This window comes from Aedes albopictus, chromosome 2 (assembly GCF_035046485.1).
Source record: "Aedes albopictus strain Foshan chromosome 2, AalbF5, whole genome shotgun sequence".
Classification (NCBI taxonomy): Eukaryota; Metazoa; Arthropoda; class Insecta; order Diptera; family Culicidae; genus Aedes; species Aedes albopictus.
Window position 1 is genome coordinate 219,765,718 of NC_085137.1, and position 14,672 is coordinate 219,780,389.

General features: G+C 38.8%; 1 protein-coding gene across 3 annotated transcripts in view; it reads left to right on the forward strand.

The window, feature by feature from the left end:
- LOC109433032 (guanylate cyclase 32E) overlaps positions 1–14,672 on the forward strand; it is a 92,141-nt gene that overhangs the window by 66,810 nt on the left and 10,659 nt on the right. For all 3 annotated transcript variants that reach the window (XM_029855507.2, XM_062851159.1, XM_062851160.1), the window contains 4 exons: positions 7,061–7,213; positions 7,287–7,612; positions 7,681–7,795; positions 7,875–7,944. In XM_029855507.2, the coding sequence (XP_029711367.2) occupies positions 7,061–7,213; positions 7,287–7,612; positions 7,681–7,795; positions 7,875–7,944 (664 nt within the window). The remainder of the gene's footprint in view (positions 1–7,060; positions 7,214–7,286; positions 7,613–7,680; positions 7,796–7,874; positions 7,945–14,672) is intronic.

Sequence of the window (14,672 nt, forward strand, 5' to 3'; positions counted from 1 at the left end):
GAAGGGATCCCTAATAAATTTTCAGAAGGCAGGATTTATGGAGATATTCCTGACCATACCGCTAGAAATGTAAATAAGTATGAAAAAATCATGAGTAATTTTTAAGCTTTTTTTTTATCAGAATTCCAACTGTTTTACAGGAACTCCTCCTTTTAATCGGAATGTTTTCACGGAATTCACCAGGAATATCCCCATGAACTCTTATTGGTATGCATTGAAGGAATACTTGGAGAAAATCACAAAGGAAGTTAGAGGATGGATTTATGGATGGATTCATGATGGAATTTACAAAGGTGACTCTGATGAAATTCCACGATTGAATCTCTGGAAGAATTCCTGATTTAATTTCCCGAGAATCTATGAGAAAAAACCGAAGGAATCTTTGCAGAAATTCCAAAAGGAGTCCATGGAGGAATTCCTGAGGAAATCCCCGGAATAACTCTTGAATCTCGCGCAGAGGCTTTGTGCCACAAGTCGACATGTGCCGAGATAATCACGGGAATATTCTCACGAGCGAGCGTGAGGTGGTCGAGAGGTGGCGGCAGCATTACGATGAGCACCTCAATGGCGACGTTGCAAGTACCGAAGGTGGCGTGGTAACAGATCTTGGAGTATGTGCACAAGACGAAAGACTTCCGGCCCCTGAACTCCAGGAGATTGAGGAGGAGGTTGGCCGGTTGAAAAACAACAAAGCCGCTGGAGCAGATCAACTACCAAGCGAGCTTCTAAAATACGGTGGAGAAGCACTGGTGAGAGCACTACACTGGGTCATTGCCAAGATTTGGGAGGAGGAAGTATTACCGGAGCGATAGATTTTTTTACAGTATTCGGTATTTTTTTACCGAATTCTCAACAGCTGAACGTCTGGTCATCCGTTCGGTAATCGAAACGGTTACCGAACATCCGGTAAAAAAGATTTTCGAGAGGCTGTCAAAAATTACCGAATTTCTCCGGTAATGTGCGTTACAGAATTACCGTAGATTTTCGGTAACTCAATGTTTTCTTTCGGATGTTTTACAGTTTTTCAGTACTTTCAGGATTAAAAGATGCAGCTAAATATTTAGTTGTATTTATTAACCAGCTTTTTCAGGAATTGCGATAATTACATGAGTAAACTACAGTGTATCAAAAAATTGTCCGTACAGCAGTTTTTTGGCCAAAATAATTTTTCATTCAAAAGTTCATAACTTTTGTATACGTTAATCAAAAACGCTGAAATTTTGACCAATCATGAATCATATATTAAAACTCCATTGGTAAAATTTTGAGCGAGATCGAATCAGTTTTCTGAAAGTTGTAGGACTTTTAGTAAAACTTATAAAATTTTTGAACACATTTTTAAAACATTATATCTTAGTATGTACTCGATGAAACTTTTTCAATTTTTTTTTGTGTTACAGCTGATACCTAAGGCTTTCACATGCAGCTGCTTTTGAGGTTTTATATTCACTACAAAAAATATGAAAAATGTGCTTATGTAGTTGACGATGTTTAAAAATTTACCATATTTTGCACATATAATCTGCCAAATGTTTTCCACCAATAAAAATGCATTAACTGAACGAAAAATACATAGGACCTACTCTTCATATGTAGTTTAGTAGGTCCTGTATAAAAATATTACATTAAGAGAATTTAAAAACGTTGAAAACTCTTGGCATTTTCATTGATCAAAATATGATAAATTTCCAAATGACACTCTGAACACATACAGATTTTTCATATTTTTTGTAGTGAATATAAAACCTCAAACGAAGCTGCATATAAAAGCCTTAGGTATAAGCTGTATCACAAAATAAAAATGAGAAAGTTTCATCCAGTATATATTGAGTTATAATGTTTTAAAAATGTGTTCAAAAACTTTATAAGTATTACTAAAAGTTCTATAACTCTCAGAAAACTTATTCTGTCTCGCTCAAAATTTTACAAATGGAGCTTCGATATGAGGTGCATGATTGATCAAAATTTCAGCGTATTTGATTGATGTATAAAAAAAGTTATGATCAATTGAATGAAAAATTATTTTGGCCAAAAAAATGTTGTACGGACAATTGTTTGATACACTGTATGTTACCTTGCCTAGCATCGTCTGGGATTTGATTTATATTATGGCCATGGAGCGATTTTCAATCCCTTGGATCACGTAACAACAGGAGGAGCTGCAATAAAACAGTTACCCGAATAAAAATTTACATTAGCCTGACGTTAAATTTCGATGTATACATCAACATCAAGGTTTGATGTACTTCTGATGTTGAACATTAGAAAACATTACGATTCAGATGTGTTTATGCAAGGTAACATAATGTATACATCAGGAAATCAAACGTTATTTTTATGTCAGGCATATAATCCGAAACATCAAAATCTGACGTTTTCAAATGTTTTTTGATGTGCAAAAAACATAAAACTCAAACGTTTTTCTTTTGTATGTTGATGTAAAATAACAATAGATTTGGACGTTTTCAGATGTTTTATGATGTGCAAAAACATTAGATTCAAACTTTTTTTATGTAGGTAGATGCAAAAAACATTAGAATCATACGTTTGCTGATGTATATTGATGTAAATTAAGACATCTGTTGCGAATAGTTCCTATACGTTAGGGTCTTGTGGAACTGGCAACCCTGAAGCAAGAGCGATGTTCAATACAGCAGTTGTCTATTGGAACTTGCGTATAAAGAACAGTGCGCTTTAGTTCGTGAAAGGTAGAACAACGATGAATTATGCACTGTTGTTGGGAGATTTGTACGTGAACTAATACTATAACGTAAGTTTATATTGTAATTATTTACTGTTAAATTAATTATCTTTTAATTAAATAAATTGCAGTTTTTGAAGCTGCTCGAAATAGAAGCTGCTCTCAAAATGGTATTGTAGTTCCGAAAGTACTACACGCCCCAACAACATCAGATTTAGATGTTTTCAGATGTTTTATGGTGTGCAAATACATTAGATTCAAACGGATTTCTGATGTATGTTGATGTAAAAAACATTAGATTTAGATGTTTCCTGATGTATTTTGACGTTTTCAGATTTCCTGATAGTTTTCAGATGTTTTATGATGTACAAAAACATTAAATTTAAACGTTTTTCTGATGTATGATGATGTAAAAAACATTAGATTCAGACGTTTCCTGATGTATGTTGACGTAAATTCAGACATTCATTTATAACGTTTTTAGATGTTTTGTGATGTGCAAATAGATTAGATTCAAACGTTTTTACCGATTTTTTCCAGCAAAATAATTACCGAACAACGAAATCGAATATAAGTGTGTACACTATGCAACATTTTTAAGGTCATAAAAAGTATACTCAATTTCGATCTCATTTTCTGAAAGAACACTTGTAAAATCTTGCAAAACAATTTTGAGGTTTTGCTGTTTCACTTCAAAATTTTGTTTTATGCAACCGGAAAGGCTTTTGCTATGAAATTTGTGTTATACGATGCTATCTTGCAAATTACTTAAAATTTCCTCATACTTTCTTCAGACGAAATGTTCCTGACATCAAAATACACAACTTTTGTGAACATGTTATAATTTGTTTATATTTGACACAATTCTTCACTTCATTTGCAAGAGAATTTTTGCTGAACCTTGCAATATCGTACAATAAGTTATTACTGTCTACCGGGTTAATTAGGTTTCCCACAAAATAAAGCTTTTTCTACGGAAGTTGCATACTTTCAGACGTTTTCGAGGGTTTTCTCAAACTTCTTCGTTTAATACAGGGGTTCCCAACCTTTTTGAGGTGGCGACCCCCTTTAAGAGTTGTCAAAACATCCGCGGCCCAATAAAATTTTTTAGAAAAAAAATATGAATTAAATGAACGAAACCGAGTTTTTTGGGTACAACTACAGTGACGTAGCCAGAAATTTACTGTGGGAGGGATTTTCGACGATCAATGACACTCACATTTCGTAAAAATGATGTCATAAACATTCAATTTGAATAATAGCTGGAAAATAGCGGCGCAGCTAAAAAATTTTTCTTCTGAAGGTGTTTTATACTGAAAATTTGTTCCTAAAATTGTGGCTTTTGGGGATGGTGCGGATACAAAATTAAAAATTGATATAATTTGCACAAAATAGAATAAAAATTTCACAGTTTTTTTGGTAACATCGCGGCCCCTCTAGACTGGCTTCACGGCCCCCCAGGGGGCCGCGGACCACCGGTTGGGAACCCGTGGTTTAATAAATACCTATTAGGCATTTGAAATTTGGCGTTTTTTTTCATATTGTGGGATGCTTTATTTAGTTCAGTATGGGGTGAATTCGAAACCCAGCAAATATTATCAGTCGCATATGGATATCATAGGCAATGCAGCGCAAAACTAAAATCTTGCTTTGCCGATTTGACCCTTTGACAAAGGATCGGAAGTCAATGCTTCGTGCTTCCATATAAATCTTTAATATTATGTTTCCAGTTCAAAACCGAATTAGCGATATTTTTTCTTTTACTTCCGCTGCTTTTGCCTTGCGTTAAACACAATGTATTGTACACCTGAGCGCCCCACTTCCGAAATAGTGTTTAACGCAAGGCAAAAGCAGCGGAAGTAAAAGAAAAAATGTCGCTAATTCGGTTTTGAACTGGAAACATAATAACAATTTGTTCACGAGACGTTAAGTGCCCCACACAATGCATACGTTTGCGTGTGCGTGACATGACAGTTTCCCATGGGAAAACTGTAAAAAAAAAAAAACGCAAACCTCAACGGAAAGGACGCTATGTGCTCCAGGCTTTTCTCTCCGCTTTTTCGACATTCTTTAATTTGCGTATACACCTTGTCCTTTTTTACGTCCACCATTGGCCGAACTTTAAAAAAATCTTCCGCCAAAACAGTAAGCATAGTATGCTTAGCATACTAAAATTGTTATATTTTTTGAAGCATCTCTCCAATCAATAGAATTGTACAAAAATATAAAAATGCCGAGGTAGCTCATTGTCTCAGCTGTGGATTTTTTTTTCTGCTTAGCCAACGGTGAACGTAAAACGAAGTTGAAGTGTAGTGAAACCTTTGTGGAAAATGTGGTGTAATATGGATAATTGACACTGATGAATATTACAAGTGGTAGTCGAAATACGCATATCTGCCATACTGATAATTTAACGCAGGAGCCGTCATTGAACAACAAGGCTAATTAGAAGAAAAAAAAAAGCTTGAACAAAATTCAAACACTTGGTTCACTTTGGCTGATCGAAAAAAATGACGTTTTCACAACAACTATTCTCGAAAAGAATGTTTAGAATTTGATTCACACTTAACGACCGAAATTCAGCTAGGTAAAATGACCTAGTGGTAACGCGCTTGGTTATAACTTATAACTTTCAAGTTCGAATCTCATTCATATTTTAGAAAACTTTTCTGTACTTCGTTGACTTTGGCAGAACATTTTCATGATTTTCTACGACCAGCATAAATTTGAGGTACACAAATTGCTCCACTTTTGCATCTCAGGGCAAGCATCCTTGCTTCGTTATGCCTGCACAGTGCACATGTACAGCTTATGGAAAAAAGTATGAGTGGGATGGGCTATGCTGCCCATATTCGCATAGTCGATGTAACCACCATTGACAATGCCATCGTACAAAAGCTAATATCGCAGACTAATATCTAACGCGTGTGCATATTTGTGACCAGTTTTATTCAAAAGATCACCAGATCTAACCCTTAAGTAGATGTCAACGCGGAAAAATCTTGAACTTTATATTTATTCATTGTTAAAACTCCAATAGTATGTTAAAAGTTGCAGTGGCGCTTACATCGACTATGCGAATATGGGCAGTATGCTGTGAGGGCTTCCGCCTTTCATAATTTGAGACGTATTTTGAGACCTTCGTGGTAGGTATCATACTATACGCGTCCTCTCTAATTCATTTAAGGGATTGCGAGTGATATCGATTCCAAATGAAAACCGGAGTTTTTTTTCCCACAATTTACGACTGGTTTTATCTAAAAAAAAATACATTCAACCAAACTAAACTATAAATTATATTCTAATGTTTTTGTTCAGCAAGAGTGAACTGAGTGCAAAGTACCGAGAATTAAAATGCTTTGTTTTTGTTTAGAAAGACTTTACCCAGAAGGGGCATTCGTCTCTAAAGTAATTTGCATGTTTTCTTCATCTCTGATCGTTAATAAAGAACTGCAAGTGACATGTGCGCGGAGAACTTTGAAATAATCTTTGCTGTTGTTTATTTGTGGGTGGCTAGATTTCATGCTTGATTATCTCGAAATAAACTTTTAGCAACTCGGCACTATAATATTCTACTTTATACTAGCCATTTCCCGCACGATATCAAACAATTGCATTATAATTCATAATGCAATTCATTTTGGTTGCATTATGAATCATAATGCAATTGTTTGATTGACAACCTCAGTCTAACCTCAGTTTCCACGGCTAGAGCTTGAAAAACTGTGTCGGTTTTATAGCACGGCTTGCTTGATCCACATTTTTGTGTCTTGCACGATAGAGCACGTGGTCGGTCCCATTCAACCACCGCGAAGCACGATGATATTGATGAAAACTATCATAATCTAATGAAAGTTTTTCTTTCGTTGCAAAAAAAATTGTATGCAACTCGTTGCAAAACTCGCTTTTTACAGCACTCGTCGTATTTATCCAACTCGGCAAGCCTCGTTGGATAAATGTACAACTCGTGCTGTAAAAATCATCATTTTGCAACTCGTTACATAAATAACTATTTTTGCTCTTAGTTCGGTTTTGCAGAACTCCGGCCATTTATAATGTGTATTTATTAGTTTAAATGGAATTACAAAATATTCATTTTTTAATTTTTCGTAATTGATTCTCATCAATCTTAAATTAGAACTAATAGTGGCCAGCCGTTTGTTGTAACAACAATCTTGCAACTAATTTATAGTCCGCTAATATGTCAGCCATGTGTGGTGCAGGGCTCGGAAGAACTAATTAGCCCTAATTTCTGTTGTTCCAGCAGTTTGTCCTGATTTGCTACGTGCCCCAGTAGCAGCGTATTAGTGCAATGCCTTCATACTTCTAATACAGGAACTACCGTTTTCGTTCCCATAGGTACCCATTTACGCTGCTCATCTCTACGATGCGGTGATCATCTACGCTCGGGCGGCTACCGAAGTCGTGCAAGCTGGAGGAAATCTGCACGACGGAAGACTGATTATGCGCCATATTTTAAACCGCTCGTATCACTCGATACAGGGCTTCGACGTTAGTATAGCACCGAGCTACGGCATCTTTTTTGGGTCATTTTTTCACGATGTGATTTCCTATGCCAACGCAGGTCTACATTGACGAAAACGGTGATGCCGAAGGGAACTTCACAGTTATCGCCCTGCAGAAAGACGAGAAGGTGAATAATTCCCTCAACAAGTCAATGCAACCGGTGGGCATGTTCGTGTACAGTAGCAACGGTACCAATCTTCCGGAGTTCAAATATTTGAGCTCGCAGCGACCCATCATGTGGGTGAAGGGACGACCCCCGTTGGCTGAGCCCCCGTGCGGATTCCATGGCGAGAAGTGTCGACCGATAACGCGTGACTGGCGGTACATCACCGGAATCATGATGGGCACGCTGTTTATCACCATATTTGCTGTTATTCTATTCAAGTAGTGATGTGGCTGGGATTGTTTTGATAGATTAAATTGATTAATTACAGGTGCATTCCCATTTGCAGGCATTATCGATATGAGCAAACATTAGCCTGCCTTATGTGGAAGGTGGAGATGAAGGATGTCACTATCATAAGCTCACCGGATCTGATGTACGGTAGCGATTCGAAAAAGAAGTTGGTAAGGGTCGAGTATTGCGTATAGATGGTCTGGCGAAGATTAACTATCAACTCTCACACGCTTGTCCTATCTGTTACAGACGCAGGTTTGCAGACAAAGTATTTTAGCTAATGGAACAGACACCACCAAACGTGCCTTCACAAACATTGGTAGGTATTAACTCATTAACCAATAGATAATGATGACTCGAGAGCAAAACCTGGAGTTTTTTTGTGTAGAAAAAAACCCTAAATATTGGGGGAGGGGACAACCATGGATAACGCAAACCACCCCCCTATCAGGTATCAGGTATCAGTAGGTCGGCTCCAGAGGCATGTTCTCCTCCATTTGGGAAATTTGTGCCATCGCCATAAACACGAGCCTATTCATCATTTACCTAAGGGAGAAAGGAAGGAAAAAAGGATGGGACAGGGAATAGGACAGGTAAAGCAATAGGGTCTTCATTCACGCATTAGCGTGGGCTCACATGGCGTCCTGAAAAGGACACTGTAATCGCATAAGCGTACCACAATGCACATAACATAAGTGGAACTCTGGCTCAAAAAGTTGATGCCTTTCCGAGTTCGTCCGCTGGTATACAGGGCATCGAAATGTCAAATGCATTATAACATTATTGCCATACTATTTTTCAGCATGTATACCATTTTTCATTGCTGTGAAGAAAAACAAAGACCTCATAGATCTAGACTGGCAGCAAGTGGAGAACTAGAATAGTACACAAATAGTAATAAAACTTTGTAAACTCTAGTCAAAAATACGTTTTATGGCTTTAAATATGAAGGGAGATCGATATGTGAAACGTCAATGTGTTATTTCGAAAATGTCAATGAATTTATGACAAAATGAATTAATCGATTTTCAGCAGCTAGTTTTGCGCATATCTCAGATGCCAATCTTCGTTCCTGTGTTCTTTGCCTAAACTGGAATACTGGTTGGATCAGATGTTTTTTGTTTACCAAAATAAATGACAGTCTGACGCCTTTTATGAAAGATATAACAGTTTCGCGTGCTGGAAAAGGATTCAACTTTTTCCTTCGCTCTGACCATGGAGTTCCACTTATGTTATGTGCCGTAATGGTGTTCGACTCTTGCGTCTCTTTGATTCTGAAATCGATGTGACTGAACAGGTAAAGTACGTTGGAGTCATTCTTGATTACAAGCTTTCCTGGACACCTCATATTGAGTTCAGAATCAAGAAAGCTTGTATGGCCTTCGGGCAATGCCGGCGAACCTTTGGTACGACTTGGGGTCTAAAACCCAAGTACAATCAAATGGATTTACACAACTGTTGTTCGTCCAATATTGGCCTATGAATGTCTTGTGTGGTGGCAAAAAGGCGAAGTGAGAACAATCCAATCCAAATTAGGCCATCTCCAAAGGATGTGCTTAATGGCGATGTCTGGAGCGTTCTCTTCAACTCCCACGGCAGCGCTCGAGGTTCTCTTTGACGTTGCCCCACTACACATTCATCTCAAACAAGAAGCACTTTCTTGCACTTACCGCCTATGGGTACTCGGTTTACTAGCGGAAACTCCTGTGAACCACAGTTCAACACACACCTCGTTGTTTCCACTTTTGGTGAATTGGGACAAAGTTGTCCTTGCTCCAAGTGATCTTACAATTGCTTGTAATTTTCCATATAGGACATTTTCCACAAAATTCCCTACCCGGGAAGAGTGGAAATCTGGATATCTGGAGAGAAGTATTTCAGACGGCATCTTATGTTACACTGATGGCTCCCTTCTCGAAGGTCGAGCAGGTGCTGGTGTTTATTCTCGTGAGCTAAAGCTGTATCAGTCTTACTCACTTGGTAGACACTGCAGCGTTTTTCAGGCCGAAATCTTTGTTCTTATGTGAGGAGTGCAATCATCACTTCAGTAGCACGTAATGGGCAAAGTAATATACTTCTGTTCAGATTGCCAGGCTGCTATTAAAGCACTTGCTTCGGCCAACTCCAGGTCGAAGATAGTTATCGCTTGTCGAACTCAAATCGAGGAGCTGAATTCAGCAAACGCTGTTCACCTTGTATGGGTACCTGGCCATTCTTCCATCGCTGGAAATAAATTGGCTGATGAGCTATCTCGCACTGGAGCATCACATGATTCATTGGTCCTGAGCAAGCTATGCCGATATCGAAGTGTTGGGTAAAGCTTCAGATTCACACCTGGGCTGCCACTCAGCACAAACAATACTGAAATAGTTTGGAGACATGTCGTCAAACAAAATTGCACTGTACGGAACCATCTCTACGGATGGCGAAGTATCTAACAAATCTATCTAAGCATAATTGCAGCATGCTGGTCAAAGCGTTGACTGGCCACTGCCGACTCAGCTATCACATGGCGAATATTCAGCAAGCTGATTCATTTGCCTGTGATAGTTGTGAATCCTATTATGGAACTTTGTATCATTTGATATGTAACTGTCCAGTTTTTGCGCAACTGCGTTTCCGAGTACTCGGTAAACACTTATTAAGTGAAACTGACTTCAGAAACCTGAATCTTCAGGACGTTCTGTTGTTCTTGACCCGCTGTGGTAAAGAGCTATAGGCTTTCTTTACTCTATATGCGATATCACAGTGTCCTTTTCAGGGCGCTGTTTGAACCCATTGTGCACATAACATAAGTGGAACTCCATGGTCAGAGCGAAGGAAAAAGTTGAATCCTTTTCCAGCACGCGAAACTGTTATATCTTTCATAAAAGGCGTCAGACTGTCATTTATTTTGGTAAACAAAAAACATCTGATCCAACCAGTATTCCAGTTTAGGCAAAGAACACAGGAACGAAGATTGGCATCTGAGATATGCGCAAAACTAGCTGCTGAAAATCGATTAATTCATTTTGTCATAAATTCATTGACATTTTCGAAATAACACATTGACGTTTCACATATCGATCTCCCTTCATATTTAAAGCCATAAAACGTATTTTTGACTAGAGTTTACAAAGTTTTATTACTATTTGTGTACACGGTAAAAATTCTGCACGCTAGATGTAAGGGAAAAATCCCTTAACTATTCAATGTCGTAATCAACATGATCAGAAGTGCTTTTCCTTTGAAATCGCAATGCTGTCAGTGTTGATTTGAGGACCAAAACAACCCCACCAGAGAAATCAACAGAAAACCCCTTCGATTTGCACTACTGTAAAAAGCAATACGATCCAAAGTGAAAAGTTGTTGATTTGGTAATGACTGTTTTGGGCATGAAAGTAAATATAGATGACAGGCGGTAGAAAGTGCTTCGCTTCGATGTGAAACAGTGTAGTGGTAAAATAGTTGATCGTGACTCTAAAGGTCCTGGTGTCGAATCTGGGTGCGGCTGCACACATTTTTTTTTTTAATTTTAGTTTTGAAATCAAAACATTGTCAACAACGAATTGATGTGAAGTGACATTAAAATTGAAGAGGCAGTGGATGTTCTTTGTCAAATGATATGTAATTGATAACAAACTGATTGAACAGTAGTGCGAATTCAAGTGCCAATCAGTTTATATCACAGTGCAGATTTTTTACCGTGTACTATTCTAGTTCTCCACTTGCTGCCAGTCTAGATCTATGAGGTCTTTGTTTTTCTTCACAGCAATGAAAAATGGTATACATGCTGAAAAATAGTATGGCAATAATGTTATAATGCATTTGACATTTCGATGCCCTGTATACCAGCGGATGAACTCGGAAAGGCATCAACTTTTTGAGCCAGAGTTCCACTTATGTTATGTGATTACGGTTTAGCCGCAGACAGACGTTCAAGTTCGACTCAGCAGCTTGTGTGAAAAACATGGCCGCCACAAATTGCCAAGTGGCAATCAGCGAACAGATGGCGTTAGCGACGTTCATATTCAATCGCTGCCTCACATGTGCGTTGCGACCAACAACTGTCACCACGGTCGTCTTCCAGCCGGATGGCGGGAAAAGACCGCACGTGTTGCACGCTAGTAATGTTTCCACATAATTTGTGCAGAGTAAATGACTTTTATTCAATGTCTAAAATCTTTTGCATAAATTAGCGCAGAACTCTTGTAAAATATTTTACACATTATTACTTTTATTTTACATAGATTTGCTTGAATAAAACTGCATTTGGATGAACTTCACTCGCATTGGGAAATCTTTGTGAATGTGACGCAAATGTAGGAATGATTTTGACAGTGTTTGTTTTGATTTTATTTTTCGGTGGGTGGTGAATTGGGTGGTAAGTAAGCGGCTGGAAGCACGTGGTTTCTCAAACTGTCAACTGCACGCGACTGCACTGTGGCAATCGGTTGCCTAGGTGTCGCTAGTGAAAAATTACATAGAAAATTTGAATAAATTTGTTCGAGCTAGAACGTCTGTCTGCGGTTTAGCTTTTCCGTGAAAAGAACAATAGATGTTTTACTCGGGTTTACCGAAAGGCCATATTGGCGACACCAACCCTCAACTACCTGAAGAGCGTTTTGCATCAGGTCGAAAAGGGTGCTGATGCACAACCGCTATTATTGAGTTGCCTCAATAGCGTATCTGCTACGAGATTCCACAAAAGTGGTGACAAGACTCCCCCTTGGGGGCATCCACAAATACTCAATTTCCTAATCGCCGCTTGACGCAATGTCGAGAAGAGATGTCGGTTTTTGAGCATTAAATGCCAAATGCCAAATTTTGGTGAATCCAATTGGAAATCATTGGAGATATACCAAGACCCCGTGCGGCTTCCAATATGGCATCGAAAGGCACGTTGTCAAAGGTGTCGAAATTTCCGCTTCCTGGATATCGCCAAGCAGTTTGCAGTCGAAGTGTGTTGCAGCCCCAGTGAGGAAACTCTCAAAACCTCACTATTGGCTTTTTCACTTCTGCTGCTGCTGCTGCTGCTGCTGCTGCTGGCGCTCCATACTGCTGCTAACCGGGTCTCCGCTGCTGCAACCAACTTCGAAGCTGTGTCGTTTATGACATCTGTTTTCAGAATGAGCTTGGTACAGCAAACACTCTGCTTTTATATCCTATGTGTGCACGTTGCGACCAATCCGAAAGGCTGAATGGAGGGGAAATAGATTCTCCTTAAGTTGAAAGAAAATTTGTACGCACGATGCAGCCAATCAGAAAAGCTGAATCGAGGGGAAATAGATTCTCCTTAGATTGAAGTTCACATTTTAGTTTTGGAAGGAGTCGATTTTTTCTCAGTGTTTCTCAAATCGTTACAATATATTTTTTTTACATTACAATCTGATTCATTGAATACAAAATCTTTTTTTTTGTGACATCTATATTATCTATATTCTACAAAAGGCACCCTCGATATCTAAGAAAACACCCAAACAAGATTGCTTTTGAGCGAATGCCTTCTCGATATCGTAAACAACTTTGTGTAAAAGAGTCACAGTGGACTTTCCAGATTGGTAAGCATATTGGTTCACATGAAGAGGCACGTTGGCCAGATGAACTTCACAGATGTGATGATCGACAATGCGTTCTAAGCATTTCAGAAGAAAAGTGGTCAAACTGATAGGTCTGAAACTCTTTGCTTCTTCATACGACCCACGACGCACTTTCGGAATAAACTTCATAGTAATATCCTGCCAAGATTTGGGAATATACCCTGTAGCAAAACTGCAAACAAGTAGTTTTTCAAAACATTTTTTTGAAATAATCAAATCCCTTCTGAAGCAAAATAGGATAAATCCCATCTGCCCCAGAAGATTTGAATGGAGCAAAGCTATTTACAGTTATGATACTCCGAGACGAAGCCAGAGAATCATAACTGCAAGAAAAGACATCAGGTTCTTCCGAAGATGTGATGTAATATCCACACATCCGGGGAAGTGTGTACTGAATAAACAAACATTGCAAAACTTCCTCATCAGAGGAAGTGAAATCACCATTTGGCAAACGAAGTTCGTTCACTTGAAAATCCTTAGATTTTGCAAGGATTTTATTTAACCGACTGACTTCACTCAAACTGGAAACATTTGTACAAAGGTTTTTCCAGCCGGATCTGAACGAAGAGCTTTCTGGTAGGCCTTGCGAGCCGACCTGAATGCCTCCGATCCAGCCGAACGTCGTGTGTTCCAACTCTTTCTACATTGTTTCCTGAGCTTCGCCAGATCAGAGTTCCACCAAGGGGTTCCTCTTGTGATCTTCACAGACCGCAGAGGGCAATTAAGCTCCTTCAAATGCTTCCATGATGAATGCCGTTGTAGTATCAACGGCATCATCTAAGTCACTTGGAGTGTCAATGGATGGTGAGTATCCATGAAATTTGACTGCAACCAAATCGGTAAAGAGATCCCAATTGGTAGACCGGGGATTCCTGAAACGCAAAGTTTGCGAAGTAACATTTACATGTTCAAAAAAGATGTAGCGATGGTCAGATAAAGATTCTTCATCTGACACATGCCAATTGGTCAGCTCGTGACAAATTCCGCTAGAGCAAAGCGTTATGTCTAACACTTCCTCTCTAGCAGATACCATAAAGATTGGACGGTTGCCTATGTTAAGTGATCCAAGGTCTGTACTACTTAAGTATTCCATCAAACTGGAGCCTCTCAAATTAATGTCTGAGCTGCCCCAGATTATATGGTGAGCATTAGCATCACTGCCAACAATTAGCGGAAGGCCTTTTGAAGTGCAGTATGCGATGACTTGCTTGAAAGCATCCGTAGGGGATGGTTCATCATGCGGTAAATAAATCGAACAATAGACGTATTTCCTGTTTAGGTTTCCAACAGATACATCGATTATGATAGCATATACATCTCTAGTGGTTAGTTCAGAGATGAGTGTAGCAACGATTGCGTTGTTGACAAGCACACATGCTCGAGGCATGACACGAGAGTTTGCCATTTCATTTTTACTGAAAGTAGCAAACACCGGATTCACAAGGTTTCCTAAATAGAAATTCCCCTT